This window comes from Protopterus annectens, chromosome 1.part1, assembly GCF_019279795.1.
Source record: "Protopterus annectens isolate FY-2018-M chromosome 1.part1, PAN1.0, whole genome shotgun sequence".
NCBI lineage: Eukaryota > Metazoa > Chordata > Ceratodontiformes > Protopteridae > Protopterus > Protopterus annectens.
The window spans coordinates 1656604945-1656626918 of NC_056726.1; the positions used below are offsets into that span (position 1 = coordinate 1656604945).

Below are 21974 nucleotides of genomic sequence, written 5' to 3' on the forward strand. Positions count from 1 at the left end.
AACTCTAGCTATATCTGTTAATCAGGAATAAAACAGTAGTCTGTCCCTATCGCAACATTTGCATTAAAACTTATTAAAAACGAGGAGCATACGTACAGTGTGTTGAAATGAGAGAATCAGCTTGTTGTATTTTTGTGCACTTCAACCAGTTAACCAGAATGCACAGTTTACGTTTTTCTCCATTTGTGAACATGGTCAATAGTAAGGGAGCACAAACATGGTATACTGGGTTATGTTAAAATAATATTAACTCCGAATGTTAAGTAACCTGTCCACCGCAAACAGCAGTCCAGAACTCTCAACTGTCCCTGATTTTCAGGGAACTTCCTAATTTTAACGGATATTTTAGCTTTGGCCCTCTCAATCCCCCCAAAACTGGAGATATTTGGAGAAAAGGTGGTGAATTAAACTTAATAAATAATGATAATAGTTAAGAGTTATAGTCTTATTTTATTTAAAAAATATATAGTTTCTTAGTCTTTCAAAATCTCGAGGTAATAATGGTACCAAAAGTCTAAAGTTCACAGTGTTATGTTGAAATTGTCCTTGATCACCCCGGGATTATTTCTAGATTTGTCCCTGATTTATTGAGAACTATAAACAGCTCGTCGTGAAAACCCTAAAGGCAACAGAAAGAGATTAAAAGTCTCAGTGAAGTTTATTTTTGTGCCCCTCGCCCTTAAATTGCTGAACACTTTTCTTTCCTGATTTACGTTTTAGAGAAATCCTTTTAAGCTTTTAAGGTTATGCGTGTCTAATTTTGACCCCTTATGATCCGGGCATAACAAGTAAACACATTCTCTTCAAATTACACGCACTGCCGTTTCACTTGTGAAAGGAAGGGCTATTCTACTTGCCTTAGTAATGTGCATTTACTACAGAACTTCAGTTGCTGCTTCCATAGTTAAAAACTGTGAACCCCGCTGACTGTGTTGAATCCTAAACTTTACTGAAGGGGTGAATAGAATGAGGAAAGCAGAGTGGGAGACGCAACTTTTACGAAACAAGCGCCCGATTTAGGTGTTGGCCTTCACAAGACTATGCCCGGGAAGTACTATTCGTGTGTGTGTGTGTGTGTGTGTGTGTGTGTGTGTGTACATCTGTGTATGCATGCAAACATGTACATATACATGTATGTAAGTGCTCGTATCTGCTTGAGCGCTTGCGGTTGTGTGTGTGCACATGTATTTATACACACACATATGTGCGCGTGCAAGTGTCTATGCGTGTCAGTGCGTATGCACATCTATTTATGCATGCATGCACACACATATACATATGTGTGCGTGTGTGTGTGTGCGTGAGTGTGTGCGTGCATGTGTGTGTGTGTGTGTCCGCGCGCGGGGTTGTATAGCTGGCTGCTAACCAGGGAAGTGCTGTGATCGCAAGGCACCCTGTTGTGATATGATGGATAGGTAAACCATCAAGAGAGTGATGGACTGACGTCGCTTTCACTTACAATTTCTTCTGACAATAATTTAACACAAACGTTAAGTTCTGTTTGTTAATTGTCAACCTGATACCCGATAATCTAAGCGGGCTAAAGCATTTGCTAAAAACCGTAAATTATCACGTTAGCAAAATAATTGCGTTATCTGTTGCATTGCTTTAATTTCTACATTTCAATGACATAATAGGACAAGTATGCATATCAACCTGCCTTCGCCAAATTCCAGACTAGACGTTATTGTTGCTGTTTTTTTTTTTTTTTTTTTTTTTTTTTTTTTTTTGTGGTTGTATGAAAAGTGCAGCCCATTTTCAGACATAAGCTTGTGTGCATCATACCTTTCAACCGTCCAGATTTTCGCAGAATATCTAAATAATATTTTGGTCTGTTCCTCATAAAATTTGTGGTTTTCTGGCAAATTTTTCATAAAATGTAGGTTGAAACCTACCTTGTTACTCTAGCAACTGTCTAAGTTTATAAGAGCAATATTTAAAAATACGTCCCTATTTGTGAGCCTTTGCTCCCCATTTTGTCGAACTTTGTCCAGATTTTTATAATAAGAAGTTGAGAGGAATGCTGCATGATAAATAAAGTCAGCACAATAACAATAAATAGTGTATTGAATGATGCCAGAGCTGCACAACATAGGTTGACTTTTCCCCTGTCAATAAAGCTAACCATTTTTGCATTGGTTTCTATGTAAGAACTTGAAATATTAATTACATTATTATTCTTTGTCAACACTGTCATTCTGCTAAAGTTGCGCAGCACTTGACTTTTTTAGTTAGTACTGAATTATCTTAGTGCAGACATCTGTATTTCCAGGTGATAGGCCAATGATGTTTCAAGTCCTACAGGACAAAGAAGCCCCCCCCCCCCCCCAACACACACACACACACACGCACACACACACATATTTCAGACTCTCTCTGTTTCGCTGGGCTTTGAAGGGAATCTCTGGCATTCCTAGCAGATTTTTGTGGCGATCCCATCCACTTACGTTGGCAGGGTACTGCTATAGATTAATGTAAGTACTCCAAGACGCATGCGGAGAGCTGAGGATAGCCCACTGAGTTGAATCAAGGGCTTTACAACAGGTAAAAAGGAGTCGTCTGCCGACTTTCACAAGTGACTACCAGGTATAGGGAGTACTCAGATTGCAAGAAAAACCGCAGGTACTGCTTGTGCCCATGGAAGTGGTGGTGATAAACAAGGTGCAGGAAAGATGATTGCAGCCTTCATCTTTGACATTCAGTTGACTACCCGAGTAGTCTAACCATAATACCTAAATGTACACCTGTCACACAATTGACCTTTTTCTGACCATAATACTAAGCTATGCACCTGCTACATAGTTGGTATTAACAGGGACGTCTCACTGAATTTGAAATCTAACACACCATTCGTGACACATACTGCTGTTGTTACCTAAAGTGCAACCTATACGGAGCTGACGATTAAACTATGGTTCCTATAGCTATTATCTAATTATTTCTAAGCTATAGAATTTGCAGTTTGCTCATCAGCAGGACGTCCCTTGCTGCCGATGGTTCGGAAGATGTAGACGGATCCCAGTTCAGGTAGAACTCCATACCATTGCTTTGCAGCAGCCATTAGATAGATGGCATCAGAAGGAGGAGGGGGACCCGAGACTCCTGCAGCCTGACTCCCAACAGCAAGCTTTTCCATGTGAAAACGCTGATCCGTGTACCAAGGACTGGGGTCCGAGTTTAGGGAAAAGGGTTATTGTAACTTGAGAACTGGGAAGCGTACGACTGTAAAATGTGCCATGAGCAGCAACACTTCTGTCTGGACGCAGTTTGCAATGTAGAACTTGGGCAAGTGCAACACAAACCTGCTCAAAAAACATCACCGGAGTCCTAAACGAGGAGACCTAGTATCAACTTCTGCTTCTAGGATTTTAGAATGAAGAGAAATTCCTGGTTATCTTTTTGGAGTATGTTTTTGGAATATTTGGGAGGAGGACTTACTTTATGCATCTTTTGGATCCAGTACTCTTATGGAATGCATGTAATAAGAATTGGTAAGGCAAGCATTTCAGTTTCTTTTAACTATTCGTTTGGAGACAGGTTCTTGTATTTTCTCTTCCTCTGCTGCTGTTTGAGGGCGCACTGCTTAACTAGCCAAAATGTTTTGAGAAGGTTCGCGTTTTAGCTCGATGTAATTAATCCATGACCCTTCACAGACAATTAAAAAGTAGCGCGTTACAGAATATATGCGCTTCTTAGAGCCACACAAAAAGTAGACTGAGGCGCAAATACTGTGTGAATGCAAAGTGAATTCTGAAGAGGAATGCTGACAAGTGTTTCAAATAGGTTTAAAAAGTCAACCAACTACAAGTAATCGGACATTTATAATATTACTCAGTGCAGTCCCTTGCAGATTTATGTGAAAGTCTAGACTTGCATGGATCTAACAGTGTCACTGGCAAGAAAAAAATATGTCTGTGACCCCTTTGCCTGTTAAGCTGTATTTAAAAAAAATAGGCTGTGCGATTTCAACAGTAAAGTGCTAACTGGAATTGTTGTTTGTATGAGTACAACCAGGTATATACACATTGAGAGAAAAGGTATACAAACTAGCATTATGTGGGAAGCATTTTGTCAAGCTCAGGGGCGCCAGGTACCCCGCCTACAAACAAAAACTGAAAAGGGTAAAAGTGTGAAAAATAAAGAAAAGTATCTGCCACCACATAGATATATATGTTTGCTGTATCATTAGACTTTTATTATGCTGCATCTAATATAATTTCAGTATGTATTCTGTAACTTTTAATAAACTGTTTAGAATTTAGTCAAAGTGAAAGACAGCTATGTTGGGATATAGCAGTAGAACAGAGGTCGGTGTACAGATGGAAAAAATGGTTACTGTTCTGGCAGATGGCAATGGCGGAGGTCAGAACCAACCTTGAGACTTTTCTGGTTTTCTGGGAATGCAATACTTGGACATGTACTTGAGAACTGTAAATATTTATTTTCTTTATATTCTGCATAAGTCTCCATTCTTCCTCATTGATGTATTATGTTGAGATAGTAATAAATACTATACCTGATTAAGGAAACTTATCAACATAACAAGTTCCAATAATGGACCACTTGACACCTCATAGGATGACTGAACCTAACCTCCGAGTGCAGACTACTTTTCTGTCATAAATGGGTTCAGTTCCTTCTAGAGGCTGACTGACCAACTTTGACACCAACCCTGCAAACATAGAATCGGAAGATCAGTAAACATTTTTATTTAGTCGAAGTTGCCACATCACGAGCTCAGGAGGCCTAGATAATACACTATAGCAATATATACTGCACTGCACAGTTTGCGAAAAAGGGCAGTCTGTTGTACTGATGCTGTTGTAATAGTAAGTCGGGTGTTTTGCGACCGTTGCGGTCTGGTGCTTCCGTATTTGGCTTATATGGTCAAGGCGTCCTACTTTGAATGGTAAAACATATCATATTGTCAACAGACATTCTGTGTGTACGAATTTGTAACTACATGTGACAGACAATAACCACGTTATTGACTCCGGAGCTGAGGGGAACGTGGAAAAGGTGTAAGACTTATGGTGCGGTGTTGAATGAGGTGCTACAGCTGGTGCCTGCTGTATGCTTGACAGGTTTGCACTCCCCAGACAATAACAAGCTCTGCAGCAACCTGGAGTCCCGAACTAACGGAGAATGGCTGGTCACGTGTCGCAACCGTTCAGCCAATGCCTCGCGGAAGAGGCGTGGCTTTCCTTTTTTTATTTGCTATACCATTCCCCTTACTCCCCAAAACAGTTATTCATAGTGTTTTAATGTCGCAGACATTTGCGGTGCTCCACTATGGAACTTTACCCTGATACAATTGTGAAAACATAGTTAGCTTTTTTTTCCTGAAATATATTCACTCAGAATGCTGAGCAGCAAGTAGTTACCAGACGATTGAGTATGCTCCTCGTTAAGTGGTGTACCTTGGAGTATTTTGAGATAGTTAGCTTTACTTAAACTTTAAATAATACTTCCACTGTTCTTTGTGGATTGCACATCGTGAATATTTATTTCCCGGCTATTTATTTGCAGCCGTTTACTGGGGCAGTATGAAAATCCGATCCGGTGGTGAAGGCTATTGTGAAAACATGGAAATTGGATTAAGTTTATTTGGATGCAGGATGTATTTTAAGTCTGTGTTGTGGTTTTTGAGATAAATTGTACCCAATTATAGGAGATAACAGCCGTTAGGAAACCATGCAAACAGAGCCCGGCAGAACATGTTGTCTGTAGTGTACTTTACAAAGGTGTAATATAGTGCCACTCCTATTTCCATAAAGTGTTCTTTTGGGGGAGGCTACTATAACACGCGCACACAGACAAACCATAGCTCTCAACCTTCCATCTCCAAAATGAGGAACACTAGCCCTCATAATGTGGAACAAATGGGCAAAATGTGGAACACATACTAATGGCTTACTAACAACTTCAACTAGGAAGGCCATAGGATGGTTAAAATATGCTGGTTTTGCTTATAAAGAAGATCTTTTAATGAATTAATGTGATTCCTTTCTATTTACCATGGATTTCACTTTAAAAAATTCCTAACACTGAATGTGTGACAGAGTCTTTCAATGTGGAACATTGAGGAACTTTGAGGAACATGAACCTCGTAATGAGGTACACTTGAGAGGTATGAGACAAACATACAAGGACACAGACACACAGATGCACAGTGATAGAGCGAAAGCACACAAGCGCGCGCACACACACACACACACACACACACACACACACACACACACGCCGGTTATGAAGCTTCTAAGATAGCTTGTTTTAGGAAGCCCCAAAAATAAATAATTTCCGACGTTTAGTTGGTTAGTTACTTAGAAATATAAGTCTCAAAAATAAATGTGGGAATAAAACAGTTTGACGAATACATGCAAAATAGCTATTATTGTCTGGGCTGTGATCTGTATCCAGACAGTAGTAAGGCACGCTTTCCTTAATTCTTTTAGGTTTATTAATGCATACAGGGGCATAGTTGCATAAGCATTCTTTGTAAAGATTTAAGATGCATGCTGTGAAGCAGTCCAAAGAACTGAACTAAACTAGTGAGTAGAGCTGGCACAGTACCAACGAAGCTGCTATGCAACGACTTTTAGCAAAAGAAGACAAGACAGACTGCGGTGGAGCTCGATTTAGCTGTCAGGAGGTCACAGTGGAAAAGGGCTGGCAAAGCAGTTGCCTTTGCATGTGCACAACGAACTGAGCATCAGATGCATTTGATGGCCAGCAGGTCATGGTCTGATACATTTCCTCTTACAAATGACTGCAAGCTACATTTCCAGGCTGAAAAGATGTGTCTTTTTATTTTATACTAGTTTTCCTTTGTTTAATTTTATTGAGAATGAAACATTCACCTTCTGGAATATACAGGCACCAAATAAAACATACATATTTTATTTGTCTTTACTCTAGCTACGTAGCTTTTGAATCTTGATCGAAGATTTGGGGCCAGGGCTAACACTAACATTGGGACACAACCTAACCTATTCAAACAAGAGCTGTTTCTTCTATGCAAGCTCCACTAATAAAAAAAATAGGATAAAAATGGTTATGTTTGTGCTGGTAAAAAAAAAAGTGCTCATCTTTACTATAAGTAGCGCTGGGTCGGATACAATAATAAGTAACACTATAATAATAATAATACTAAGTAGCAGGGTAAAGTAATAGGGTATTGTGGGGTTACCCTTGCATAAAATGCTTAATTCGTATGCATTGCATGTCCATTCACTGTTTTCTGGCTGCAGGTTTGTTTATGCGGGAACCAATATGTTCGGTGTTTATAATAGTTGCAATCCTAAACACTACTTTTATCTGTCAACACATTATGCAGAATGCTTTATAAATCTGTCTTATTGAAAACAGAAACTATTGAAATTGCATGTTTGCTTTGATTCATGTTTTTTTTTTTTAAACACCAATTCCTTTTGGAGCAAATGACCATGAACTCCAAATCAGTGCAAGAGATTGCATACATAAACCAGGACATTATGTTTTCACTCTATGCATTAATAAGTGAACATACTTGGAAAACTCACATTTTAAGTTTAATTAACTGGTGTTCTGATTTAATGTATTTCTTTCTCCGAACGAAAATGGGCACTGTGTGGTCCTTTATTTTCGTATAGCATTATAACATTTCTCTGTAAGGAGAAAATAAATCATTGTGAAATAAAGTGTGTGTGTGCGTGTGTGTGTGTGTGTGTGTGTGTGTGTGTGTGTGTGTGTATCTGTGTGTGTGTGTGTGCGTGCGCGCGCTTTTTGTGGTGGCAATGTTGGCATTAATCTACTGAAATTAAAAGCAAAACGGTTGTTTTTCAAGCACATTAAAATCCACTGATAACAATGTAAACACACAAAAGACGACTTTGAAAAGTATCCTAGCTGTACAGAAAATATATATAAAATATGTTGACAATGTACGGGAAATAATGCTTGGTGACATTAAATGTGGTCAGATCCAATGCAGCCAGAACAGGGGTCAGTAAAGAGTCCTTCCTATGCGACCGAAGAGTAACTTGACAACCATGCCCTGAACGAGACTGACTGCAGGTTAGATGAAGGTCTGGCCAGTTAGTAGGTGAATGTAAATGAAGACCAGGAAGATAAGACGTCAGAGAAATAAACTGAAGACACGTTTATTTTTCAATAATCTTATTTTATTTTACTATAAAAAGAGACAGGATCTCACGACACTAGCTCAAAATTAGTTTGTCAAATAATACTTTTATACTATGCAATTTTGTTTTGGAACACTTTTGTTTCGTAAAACTGAATCATTCTCTTCCATTTTGTCTGGTTACATTGCTTCACGTATAGAGGTGTACTCACTAGTTAGCAAATTGCTGTAATACTAGATTTTTTTGTTGAAAAGTACTGAACAGTGTATAAGGTACAAAATCATCAAGACAGACTGCAGACTCACGTTTTTTTACTCCCAAGAAAGGTACTATGAAAATAAAAAAATGTATTTATGCTACCTGAGAAAAGCCGTAACACATGCCCACTGTTTCTAATTGACTTAAATATTCCCCGTAAGTAAGCAAGCTCGGTGGGCATCTTATTTTAAATAAGTAGAACTATATATATATATATATATATATATATATATATATATATATATATATATATATATATATATAGACACACACATTTTACTGGCATATGTGATTGAACTTTTATCATACTTTTCCAATATTTGAGACTGATTGTTCAAACCTACCAAACAGAAGCATGAGACATTCAACTGATTTGCAATTCCCAATAACTAAAAATGTGCTTGATATTCTGCTAGTACATTTTGATTTACAATATATTTTAAAAGAGGAATTTTGAATGGATTCCCTGTAACCCTGTTCAGGATGAAGTGGGCAGTAGAAAACAATGAGTGAGCAAATGACTGAATAAATGCAATCAATGCATGCAATACATGGATGTATGTCTGTAGGGATGCAATATGTTTCCCAGTCTAAGTGGCATATTTTGCACACTTGTTTGAAATACCTTAACATTTATAGTTTGAAGCTTCAAACTGCAAAATATTTCTTTGGCTGCATTAAATTTCCATCTTTTCCCTGTTTCATTATATTATCCAAACCTTTATAGTTGTATTAATAAGCAGGAACTTAGACCATCAGCTTCTTCTTCTCTGTGATGTTTATCTTAGTGTCTGTCTATCTATCTATCTATCTATCTATCTATCTATCTATCTGTCAGCATTTGTTTATTGGATTGTTCCATGGCTCACATTATTCATCAAGGTACATATTCTATAAACTTTTTTATCCACTGTCTATTGCTATTATTCTATCTCCATCATCAAATTTTAAGGGTGTGATTGGTATCTTCACCCATTTCTAGAAATGTCTTTCTTTCAAGAGCAGATATGTTTATCTCCTCAGCTGCTGCATATTTGTATACTATTTTTACCCAGAATATCAGTTTTGGTAGCTATTTTTCATTTTCTTGTTTTAGTAAAGATTTGCTCATTTTTTTGCTGCTTAATAAGCAAATGCTTTGATGTTAAGGTATATTTTAACACCAATTTTAGCAGCTCTGCTCACAGTTCCATGAATATGGAAGTAATAGTTGCCATAGTCTTTACTAGTAACTAGATCCAGAGCAAAACAAATTACATGCAGCTTTTGGACATGATGCAGCTAATATTGATTTGCAGCTCAGTTTGTCAAGCTAAAGGTAAATAGCGGATTTTGGATAATACACATGAAGCCTACTTCACTTTCACTGCAGTCATATTTTCTACTCATTTAGTGATTTTTTTTTTTAAATTTTCAATATAAATGCTAGTTGGATTAAGATGCACATGCTTTCTAAGCAGTTGCATCTTGTACATTAATATCTGAAACAGAGTTTAATTCACTTTCATATTTCCGTAACATTGCTATTTATGCCAGAATGTCTGGAAATCAGAAGACAATAGGTCTTTGTATTAAGCAGGAAAGAACCTGAGCAGCAGCTTAATTGCATTCACTGGATGGCATCAATACATGCCAAGTATTGCATGTTTAAACAATAAACATATAGTATGCTGCTATTATAAAAAAGCAATATGCATTGTAATAGATCTGGGAAATATGGCATATACTTACATCTCTGCAATTCTGTTGCATCTCTGCAATTTGCTGTATCACTTAATTTCTGAGGTATTATCTGGAGAAAAAAAACAGAATTTGTCTTTAATGCTATGTCTTTATTGATATATGACTATAGTACAGGAACTTATCCTTGCTGTTGTACTTGTTAAGCCACTGATTTTTTTTGTTGTTGTTTTTTTTTTCCCACTGCTAGATGAATCTATGATATGCATCTTAATATTAAATTATCTAACTCTTTTGCAAAATTTAGATTATGACCCGAGATCATGGAAGATAATATAGCCTCAAGCCTATACTGACTCAATGAAAAATAAAAGAGCTCACTAGTTAAAGTATGACATTCATTGTAATTAGCTTTTTATGTGCTATAATGGTTTTGCAGTCTTTTATATTATCACTGGTAATATGGCTTTCTTTTTTTGCTTTATCATAAACATTCTGAGTCAGTAGAGGGCACGCTTTACAATTTAACAGACCTTTGTAATGAAGAACTGGGGCAAAAACAAAAACGTGTTTAAAGTAAGATACTGCTACTGCTTTTATTTAGAGTTTTGCAATAGAATCATAAACCCAACATGATATTTGATAATTATTTTAGCCTCATCATTTCATAGTTATTCAAATAAAAATTATATTTATGTCTGCAGAACACATTGGCGGGGGTAGTGGCTAGAACCCCATGCTTCAGTGGCTAAACTGGGCACTCTAGGATCACAGTCTAAAAGGTCACATTCTAAGATCCTGAAAATCATGTCATCGTAATAATCTACTGTGCAGGAATATTTATAGATTCAATTCAGCTACAGGGAAAAAAGGAGATGCCCCAGTAATTGAGGCAAAGTGATCACATTGGACTGTTTGCAATCGGAAGATCCCCACCTCAGCCTTAGAAGCATGGTCCTATAATAATGTACTGTGCAAGAATAGTTGTCATAGATCCAACCTAAAGAGGGCTAAGAGACTATCCCAGTATCAGAGACAAAGAGTTGACATTGCTAGAATCTTGACAGACCAAACTGAGAAACTGCAACTCTGTAATAATCTATTGTGCAGGAGTATATATATCCAAGCTTCAGAGGTTAAAGAGAATGTCCCAGTACAATCATCAAAGTGGTTGAGGTTACTAGGAGCTTGAAGAAACCTAAGTCTTAGCATTTGGCCCTGCATTAATCTTCTGTTTAAGAACACTTACTATAGAGTTATGTTACAGAGAAGAAATTGGATGTTCCAATTTTGGAGCCAAAGAGGTTACATTGCTAGGACCATATAGAAACCTAAGTCTGACACCAGAATAAAAAAAACTGCAATACATTATATTGCAGAAACAATGTTACAGATCCATGATCTGGAGCATAAAGTAAGATTATTTGGTACCAGAGCTGAAGAGGCACCTGGGACCATGTACTTTGAAATGACATACTCTATATTGCCTATGCATCTAGACTGTATATCTCACTTTACCTTCCAATGAAAATTCAAGTATTCCCTCCTATTTATTGAAAAGTACTTGCACAAATGAAAAAAATCTATTCAGAAAATATGGTAAGGCAACTGACCTTGTTAGGAACCCATATTCTAAGGACTTTATGGGTCTTGGAGAAAGTAAAAAAATGGTAAGAATACAAAAAGCAAGTTACTTAAAACAATCATGTTTGGCAACAAGGTGCAAGAGCAGAAGAGATATTATATTTTCCTTTATTTCATATCTCTGATTACATGTCCCACGGTCGCACAGTTGAAACAAATCCTACTGTATTAAGCAATGCCTCTTAGTACTATAGACTGTCTGTATTCTTGAACATTGTGTACCGTTTCACTTTCACTGACTGATTACCTGTGTCAGGACTCAGCAAGTTAGCTTGGTAATTGGGACTACTGCTAATATCTTCCTATGTTCCCTCTAACTAGTTAATTAATGCACATCTCTATGTGCTTACTATTTGTTTATTTGACAGTTGTCTCTGTAATGGCTACTGGCTATACAGGACTTACTTCCTGTGATTCTGTGGCTGCATTCCATAGTGCTAGGGTCCTGCTTTCTCTATACAATTTCTGCTTCTATGGTAATGTTACAAGTGGATGCTAAGAATCCTTGTATCAGTGATTGTCACTTTGGAATGTATGGTTACACTAATGCAAGTTACTGAGCACCTTGAAAATGGAGAATAGATAGTAAAAATCAAATGACCTCTATTATTTTGGAAAACAGTTGACCTGCCTAGTGTCATTTATGCACACCCCCACAACTAACATCAACACCAACACATTGATTCTGTGTTTGGAACTGTCATCTAATGATAGATACTGAATGCTTAATAATTTGAATTACAAACTTTTAAAATCTTCAACACAGCATATTGCCATTTTAACTAAGGCATTAGCTAACTAATAATAACCCACTTAATCATATAAAATAAATGGCTATCTAGCCAGGACATTAGCACAGTATACAGGAACATTTCTTCTCATTCTTACTCAATCTGCATAGCCTGGCTTGAAATCTACCCTTCGTCAACAAGCAGCCTTGCTAGCTGCAGAATTACCTGTAACTCAACTGTTTATCATTGGTTATCATATAAAATCAACCTTAATCTAAATGCTTTACATTCCATGATTTATTCCTAGTCTTAAAAACATCTTATATTAAATTCATTTATTTAGCATACAGGTGCATTCCCATCATGTTACATACAATAAAAATTTACTTTCCCTTAGTTCCCTCTTGAAAAGAGTCTGCTAGCGTAGTGGGACTAACCCAGTCAGCAATGAATGAATGAATGAATAAATAAATCCAACTTCTAAGCAGATATGATTTTTGAAGCAGTGATGATTCAATTAGAAACACATCCCAGTTAACCAATATGAAACCAGCTTTAGAAAATTCCAAAAGTTTTTTTTTTTTTTTGTCAAGGCTGTTTTAAGAATCAATAAAACGTTTAACTATGGATAGCATTGGTCAAGTTATGAAGTTCCTTTAACAGTAGCTGAGGTGGTGAACTTGTTAAAGCTAAAACCAATAGTTTACACCAAATTATTTTGAGCAATCTCTTTAATGTTGATTCCTAGAGCTGTACTGCTACAAAACCAGTATATTTCTGCATGCTAATTACATGCTTATGTAGTGAGACATCAATGCTTCAGTTCCAAAGCTTTTCAGAGTCAGTCAAATGTAAGGAGTATCCAGCTGTGGCAAGTTTATAAGGAACTGCACTACATTGTTTATTCTAGGTTTAGCTGGGCCACACTGAGTACAATGGTCTTATTCCTGCATGGCTCCAATTGCCTGTTGGGAGGGGTTATTTGGGAAGCAGTCTTCCTGATTCATAGCATTGTCTGTTGCAACAGAACATCAGAGACTAAATATGTAATTTTCCTGTGCTATACAGCAAGTTTGATTAGGACAAATGATTAGCTTTTATCTCAGTTAAATTAATGGCCAAAAGTAAAATAAAGGCCTCTTAAAAGAATCGCAATCAGACTGCTTCATCTGGAGATATCAGTATTATTCATGGTCAGGGAATAAAAATAAGGACACTTTAACTGTTCTATCTCTTAGCACAATGGCCAATCATACCTCTGGATTTCTGAGACACTAGTTCACTGCTAGGCATGGTGTTTTGAGATCTGGTATGGGAAAAGGTACGTGGGATTACTTTCCTACATTGCTGCCCAAATCACCATGATCTGTAATGTCATATTAAGCAGAACCTGCTATCACATATGAAAAGTATATATAGCCGTTGATAAATGTTTTGCATTTAATTTTCTACCGAACTAAGCACTTCTTGTGGCTGCTGTCAATTTTCCCCTAAATTGAAGGTACTACAAAACCTTGCTCTTACGTTATTTGAACAGATACCATTTCAATTTACAGTTGTCAAGTTGTCCTGCTCACTCCGAAAAAAAAATCGTCAGCCCTTGTTGTCAGTGTATTCTCAGAGAACACAAGTGGGGGCGAGAAAGAGCCATGAAATAATTAAAGACTACCTTTATAGCTTCTGCTGTACTTCAAAGGATAGCATGGTCTGTCTTTCCCTTCTATGCTGTCTGCTGTCCCATATACCATAAACAGAGAAGTAATAGCTTACATATCTCCCATATAGCTAAACTACAAGCTTTAAGTATTAAGTATCTTACCCTTGACTACTATATTTCATGCATACCTCTCAACTGCCTAAATTTTTGAGGAATATCCAGATTTTTCCCTCATATATTTGGTCTGTTCCTCATAAAATTCATTGTTTTATGGGAAGCCACTGATGATTGCAGTCATTAAATAATGACATACATTTGAGTTTCAAAATTCATATCCTTCAGAAAATGTATGCTAAAACAAACCCTGTTATTTTACCAAATTTCTAAGTTTAAAAGAAAAAGACTTGCCTAACATTAGTGAGGGTTTGTCCAGATTTCTTGCATTAGGAGGTTGCAAGGTATGGCTTCATATGGTGTGTCTAAAAGAATATTTTAATACAAAATATGTTGCTATTTCACACAATCAGTACTTCCTTCTTGCACCTTGTGGGATGTGACTTTAACTGCTGTCTTCTGCAGTAAACCCTCTATAAAAATAAATAGATAAATATATAGACAAATAGAAAGAGATAGAGTGATAGATAGATAGATGGCTAGATATATAATGAAGCAAATAGTGGCTGTAGTACTGTATCATTCAGTTTAGTGACATTTTTTGTAGGGCTACAGCATGCTCAGTAATGAGTCATCACCTACCCTGTATTTGAAGGTCATATGAGGTGAAGGGTAAGGAACCACCCTATCATTTCAATGCAAATGCTGACGTAATCTTTAACCAGCAGTGTGCCAGTAGAACATGTATACAGTCCAGCATTATATATCTTGAATTTGAAATTTACTAGTTAACACTCCTCTGCCTTCAAAGATGTCAGCGCTGTCTTCACTTCCAATGCACTGATATATCCTGTTAAATATAATAGTGCTGTGTTGTGAATCACTCTACTAGTGCAAGAAACTTGTGCATTTTCATTGAGGAAAAGATAGTGTGAACATGCTATTAAAAGAATGCAGTTTTAAAAAGTACTACTGAGATTTTTTATTGATGTAACATGGAAATAGAAAAAAGTCATATTTGTGCATGTTTTGTTTGTAGGCGGAGTGCCTGTCTTATATCCCTGCAGCAATGCTCATTGCATATCTGTGTAGAATAAGCAATGCTTACATGACTGCAAACCATGGGGAATGGACATATTCTGCACTGCAGCAGACTTAGAATAGGGTGATATTCACCACACACACATTCCTATCACACAATAAAAAGAGAAAAAACAGCTGTTACAACTAGTACTTTGTGTTATTTAGTGATGTTAACAAAATGATTCTGAATTACTTCTAAGTTTGACTCTAGAAGGAAAAGCAGACCTTAATTTGCAATATATTTTAAGATGATGACCATACAGCAAAATGCCTTCTGCAGCTGCACTTATACAAGCAAAATTGTCTCTCTGACATTTATTGCAAATGCATGCAAGACTGTGAGATTATACATCACTGTTTTATTTCTCTTATTGGGAGCATCTACCACTGCAGGCCACAGTAAAAATAGTGTCAAGAAGTTGCATTTTATTACTCTTTTATCAATGACCTATCATGTTTCACTTTTGATAGGAGAAACAGGAGACTTTGCTAATAAATAAGTTCAGTCTGGACAACACAGTCTGCCCATTTCCTCAGACTTGTATAAATTCCAGATACAACAACTATTTGTTTGCCTCTTGTAAAAATTGTCTTATGCATGTGCATATATGCCTTACTTTTCAATACTTTTTTTTAAATCATCTTAAATTAAATGAAAACCATTTCATCATAGCCAACTTACTGTCTACACTTTAGTTAAGGTGTGGTAGGGTGAAACTTCAGAAGAGTGACTTGACAAGGTATCATACTATGGCTGATACATAATAAAGGATAATAACTGTACACAGTAAATAAATAATGAAATAGACCAAAATGGTTGCATGGAGGTTAACCCCATTACATCAACGATGGAGGAAGCTTTGCCCACTCTTCCATACTCCAAGACTATACATAACTACACCAGTATCATAGAACATTATGGGTGATGGAATGCTTCTTAATATCCCCTTCTAGAAGTTTTGGAAATGCAGAGTTGTATTACAGAAGTTTGTGGAACAAGGGGTTAGCTTTATGCAAAAATACTTTACACCTGTATTTAACAGTTCTTATATTTTGAATCATTCTATAGCCGGATCATCTAAATAGTGCTGGAGGTCAGTGTATGCAGACTTTAGTGCACTATGACTTTGAATAACTGTGGCTAAAGAATTATTCAGTTAGTGAAATTACTATTATATGTATTCATTGTAATGTCCTAAATGCATGTAGAAACTATGTCTTCTTGTTCTGCATCTCATATGGTTTGAAAGGTGGAATCTCATTGGGTCCTTTATTTCTGAAAAAGTAATTATTTATCATCTTTACTTGTGAGTCTACCCTTCCACAGTGGAGTTCAGCAGCTCCTCTATTCCAACAACATAAAGCTAAAGATAAACAAAATATCTGGCCAGATAAATCTGCTTATAAATAAAGACTTCATGGATCTTAAGGTGTTTAGACTACAGATAACTAATTGTGATTCCAGGTGAAGTAATTCTTATATGACACAGTGCTTGATAGAGTTAAGTGTTGCCAATTCTGGCCTCTATGTGTCAGGATTCTTCTATATTCAGTGAGGCAAATAGACTTCAAGATGTCCCATATGCCGTTGCATAAAGCTTGAGCAAACAAGAAATTAACTCTGCAGTACTTAAAATTGAAGAATATTGCAGGTTACACCTAATGTAGTTAAGGTAACTGGAAGTAATCTAAGGTTTACACATGAAAAGGGTTAGGGGCCTTAAACAAATCATAACAAGTTTAGAAGTTAAGTTCCCAGAACATTCAGTTGCCACATGACAGGGTATTATGTTAGCAAAACGACTCTAAGATCATTAATGTAGGCTGCACTGCAGTGGAGATATTAATCACTGTTTGTCACCTGTCATTCATATTTTCATAAGTGAGAGAGCATGGTTTCAATTGTCATGGTGGGACTAAATAAAATACGTTGCCTTTGTCGATGTACGTGCAGATCATCATCATCAGTCCCACTTTTTCCCATTTTCTACATGGAGTCAGGGAATCGTGTTAACTGTCACCATCTCTCTCGATTCAGTGCCACACTCCTGCCTTCTTCGATACTCATGCCTGACTGCCACAGATCTTCTTTCACACAATCCACCCACCTCTTTGCTGGACATTCTTGTTTCCTCTTAGACATGCAGATATGCAGATATTCCTAGTTATTTGTTAGTAATTATGAACATATACAAGAATTCCATGTGAGCATTAATATTTCCAAAGCCAAGTGACTTTCAAAATATTGCATGGCATCAGAATGAAACTTAGAAGAAGTTGAAGAAAACTGTCAGCTATATTGGACTATAAATTGGCTATATTGGACTATAAATTGCACATCACCAAGAGATATCATATCAGGCCCATTGTCTACTATTAATCCCTATTGTTTCTTTCCACAGTTATTTTTGTACACTTAATACTAGTAGACTCTTTCAGCTCAGCTATGTGGGGGCAGGGATCAGCTTTGTCAATGACCGCTATTATGTTCTTGAACATAACTAGAATATGACTCATGAGGCTGAATTTTATGCACATTTTTTTCAGTATTTGTATCTACTTATGCTGAATGGCTACTATTGTAAAGTACCGCCTGCTTATTATATTTTGTATATTATGTTTGCACAAAACTTCTTGCCTCCTTGGCTCAGGTTGTTATTAAAACGGGTGTTAGGACAAGTCTACTCACCCAGTTAACAAATGAAATAAATAAATGAATAAAAAAATTAAATAAATAAATAAATATGTATAGTTGCTTCCTTGTCACTGATGTTTTCAGTATACATTTTACACCTTGAAAGATACTCAGACATTTCTTTTGTTAGTAATAAAAATGAGCAAATGTTTCATTTTCTGTAAATACCTGAATGAACAATGTTGAAAGGAACTTCTTGCGTTGTAAAAGTTGAAGTCTGAGCAATTTGCTCTGACATTTAATGACAAGGCTGTACATTTTCAAAGATGCGGAAGTTTTTTGTTAAGGTTTACAGAAAATATAATTCTGAGTCCATGTGCATTAAATTTCAGTATATATGTTGTTTTTTTCATTCCTGGAAATGTATGTGTTTACTAAGAGGAAAAGAATCACTACACATTTGTGCTTACTCATGTGTGCTCTCCTTAACCCTAATCATACCTCCTAACCCTGCCCCTAACCCTAACACTACACATCACATCACATTACATTACTGAAACCGTTTCCCTAACAATACCACTAATCCAGACAGAAGGACACTAAACATGCACAACACCAAGTGGGTTTAACACTAAATCTATCCCCCTACCAAACCTAACCCAGGAACACTCACGCATATATACTTCCTGGTATAATGGAATCTTGCACATTCTGAAAAACATCACATTTTAAGTCAAACATTCATTTTAAGTCATTACTTGCTCACACTGCACAAAAATAGTTTTAATTTAACACTTTCGTATGGTTTGTAATGAGGCCATCACACAACTCATACATCACTGCTAACATAAATGCAATCAAAACATTTTTAAAGAAATAACACAAAAAAATAATATTGTAAATATAATGATCATATAATATTGTAATAGTAGCTCCTGTTTATAAAGATCAACATATAGAATTGGAGACATGTTTATAAGATCAGATATAAGGACTGCACAAATGCTTTGTTTAGACAAACTTCTGCTGTGATGGTAATAAAATACATTTTTATTCATAGTATTTGATCACAGGGCATGTGATTTGTTTGGCAGTTTTGTGAGCAAGCAATTGCAAGAAATATGTTTGCAATTCCATTTTTATTACGTCAGTGATTTGTGATTGCTTGTACTTCTGGGTTCTTATTTGTAAAGATCTTATTTATAAGGATATTATAAAGGCTTTGAAGATGATTTGATATATATGTTCATGTGTAAATTCTCTACAATTACACTGATAAGTTTTTCCTGCTATTGATTTTGCTTGGAGACAACCCATGTTAGTATCTTCCTTAACAGATGATGTTTTATGCTTCCCCACTAAATTATGGCAGTCATGTTACAGCTATACGAAGAAAAATATTAGTTCATATTTCTTCCATGGACTAAACTCTGTTAGTGCTATTAGAAAGGACAGAAGTCTCCATCTGTATGCATGCCATTTGGACCACATTTTAAGTTTCACAAAATGATACAAAGATTAGATAAAAGAGGGTAAATAACATGATCTGATATACCTGTTTTTTAGGCTTTTCTATAGGTGATCAAGGTAAAATTCCTCGGGTACCAGTAACCCCCAAAAAAAAAAAAAATTATAAACGCAACATTCATTGCTGTTTTCCATAGAAAATCATTTTGGGTGTAATTTCTAAATGTGTGCTGGTAACGATTAACTTCTTTTGAGATTTTTCGTCCTTCTTTGAGTTGGTGAAACCATGGAGGAACGTTCTTATTGCTGAGTTTAAAAAACAGCATTAAGGAGTTCAAACACACAGAACACCAAATGCCATAAATATGAAAGGTACAAAAAATGAGGAAGGAAAAGTCTTTCCTCTCCCAATCTTCACACTAAACTTCCCCATATCACAAACCTAAAATTTGTCTAAATAGCAGCAGTGGTACTGGAAGGTTTTTATTAAGGGAAATTGTAAGGTTAAGGTCGGGGGAAGGGGCAGCGTTAAGGTTACAGTAATCACCCATTACTAAGTTGAAAAAGGCAGCAGAGTCAGTTGTGATTAGCAACTGATGTAGTCATCAAAGTTGATATAAGTGAGAGCAAAAATGAATTATAAGAATAATACAATAGAGTTATTAAATATAAACACTAGAGAAAAATAACTAGCTACACAACCATACTTTTAAACCAGCATCCTAAACAAATGACAGTCTTTTAATTTTCTCACATTCATTCTTTTATTTGTAAATATCCAAGACCTGCTAACATTGCTTATAGGTTCATAGATTCATAGGTGTTTACTAAGCTAATGACCACAAGAGCCTTTTTAAGCTTAACCATGCATCCCAGATCTCTGATAAGTTCTGATAACCTTGATAAGTGTAAGCATGGGCCTGGGAGATGAATCATTTACAGGTTACCTGTGTCAATTAGAGACATAGGTGCCAAACCAGGGATGAATTTTCAGTTTCCCAACCAATTGTCCAAGTTGCACTTGAATTTGGTTAGGGAAGAATTCTGCTTCACGTTGATGGGGATTCTGTTCCATAGACGGTCTGGGATACATACCTATCTCTCCACAGGTCCTATTTATATCACAATTAAGGTTTAAGCCTTTAGAATGGGTAATTCTGGTACTGTTTGTTTTGTGGATATGCAGGAGGTCCACCAGAGTGGGGTCTGACAATGCCCTGCCCTGTATTGCAGGCATAGATCTCCCCACAAAAGCCTGTAGGAGACAGAATACAGGGATAGGGCCTTGACGTGGTCTGCAAAGGACATATTACTTATGCCCTGTATTCTTTTGTCTCTGTGGACGTTCCAGTTGTTGGATATGCCTGGCTAGGTACATACCAAAGGGGGAATTTCACTCAATGATAGGTCTGATGAATGCCGAATAGAGTGGAAAAATGACTTCCTTGGACTTAGATGCCATACCTTTGTTTATAAGTTGTGCAACATAGAATGATTTCCTCACTACTGTAGACACGTGATGATCAAAGGCTAGATTACTATTTATGTGTGTCCTTAAGTCCCTCACTACTTAGTCAACTCTAAGGGGAGTGTTGTCAATATGATAGTTACTAGGGATGGATGATTTCCCAAAGGACACTATTATACATTTCTTGGCATTTAGTTTTAGTGTACAGCTCTGACACCAGTTATTTGTCTGTGTCAGCCCATCCTGTAGAACATTTGTTTCAGTGTGAGATTCAATGATCGCTCCTAATTTGCAATCATCTGCAAATTTAATCAGCCAGAGACCACTGACGTTGGCCTTGACTTCTGAGAAGTTTATGAGCTTCTAAGTTACTTTACATGTAGTCCAAATATATTATACAATTTGATTACATGGCAACATCGATATGAATAAATAAATACATAAATAAAATAAGAAATACCTAAAACTTAGTGTGGTAAAGGATACAGTTGTATCAGTTTATTAAACAGTTGAAATTGCTTGAGTATTTGCATACTAGAAGTGTTGCAAAAAAAGGGGACAAGAATGGTGGGAGAAAGAGGAAGGGGTTTTCTGTAGGGGCACTTTGAAGGAAAAAGATCTATTAATAATTGATAATAATAATAATAATAATAATAATAATAATAATAATATATGGTAAACAGTTGTGTGAAATCTGACTTTCTTAATTTCCTGATCTGATTACTATAATCTGATTAACAATAAACATATAAATCTTCCTGTGAGAAAGAATCTGAAGGATATAATCAGTAAGGAATAACTTTTAAGTGTAGTGCTTTTGCATAATTATTTAAGTTTGAGAAACTAATTTTACTTTAGGAAAGGCTCTGATATCATAGTGGTTTGCATAAATATTCCACTGTGGGAAATTAATTTTACTTTAGGAAAGGATCTAGCATTATATTTTATGTTTTTGAGCTTTGAGGTGAACCAATAAGCTTTACTATGGCTTGTCAAGATACAACATTGTGAGGAGCCAAATGGCCAAAGAACACTAGTTGGGAAATCAGCCTGGTAAAAAACAAGCATGTATTTGTTTTTAGCATTTGTGGCCCCCCTGCACTCCTCATATGTG

General features: G+C 36.3%; 1 protein-coding gene across 1 annotated transcript in view; it reads left to right on the top strand.

Moving 5' to 3' along the window:
• Positions 1-2433: 2433 nt before the first annotated feature.
• Positions 2434-21974, top strand: part of GRIK3 (glutamate ionotropic receptor kainate type subunit 3) — a 2817598-nt gene continuing 2798057 nt past the window's right edge. The window contains exon 1 of the mRNA XM_044083835.1: positions 2434-3491. Coding sequence (XP_043939770.1) covers positions 3374-3491 — 118 coding nt within the window. The 5' untranslated portion in view covers positions 2434-3373. The remainder of the gene's footprint in view (positions 3492-21974) is intronic.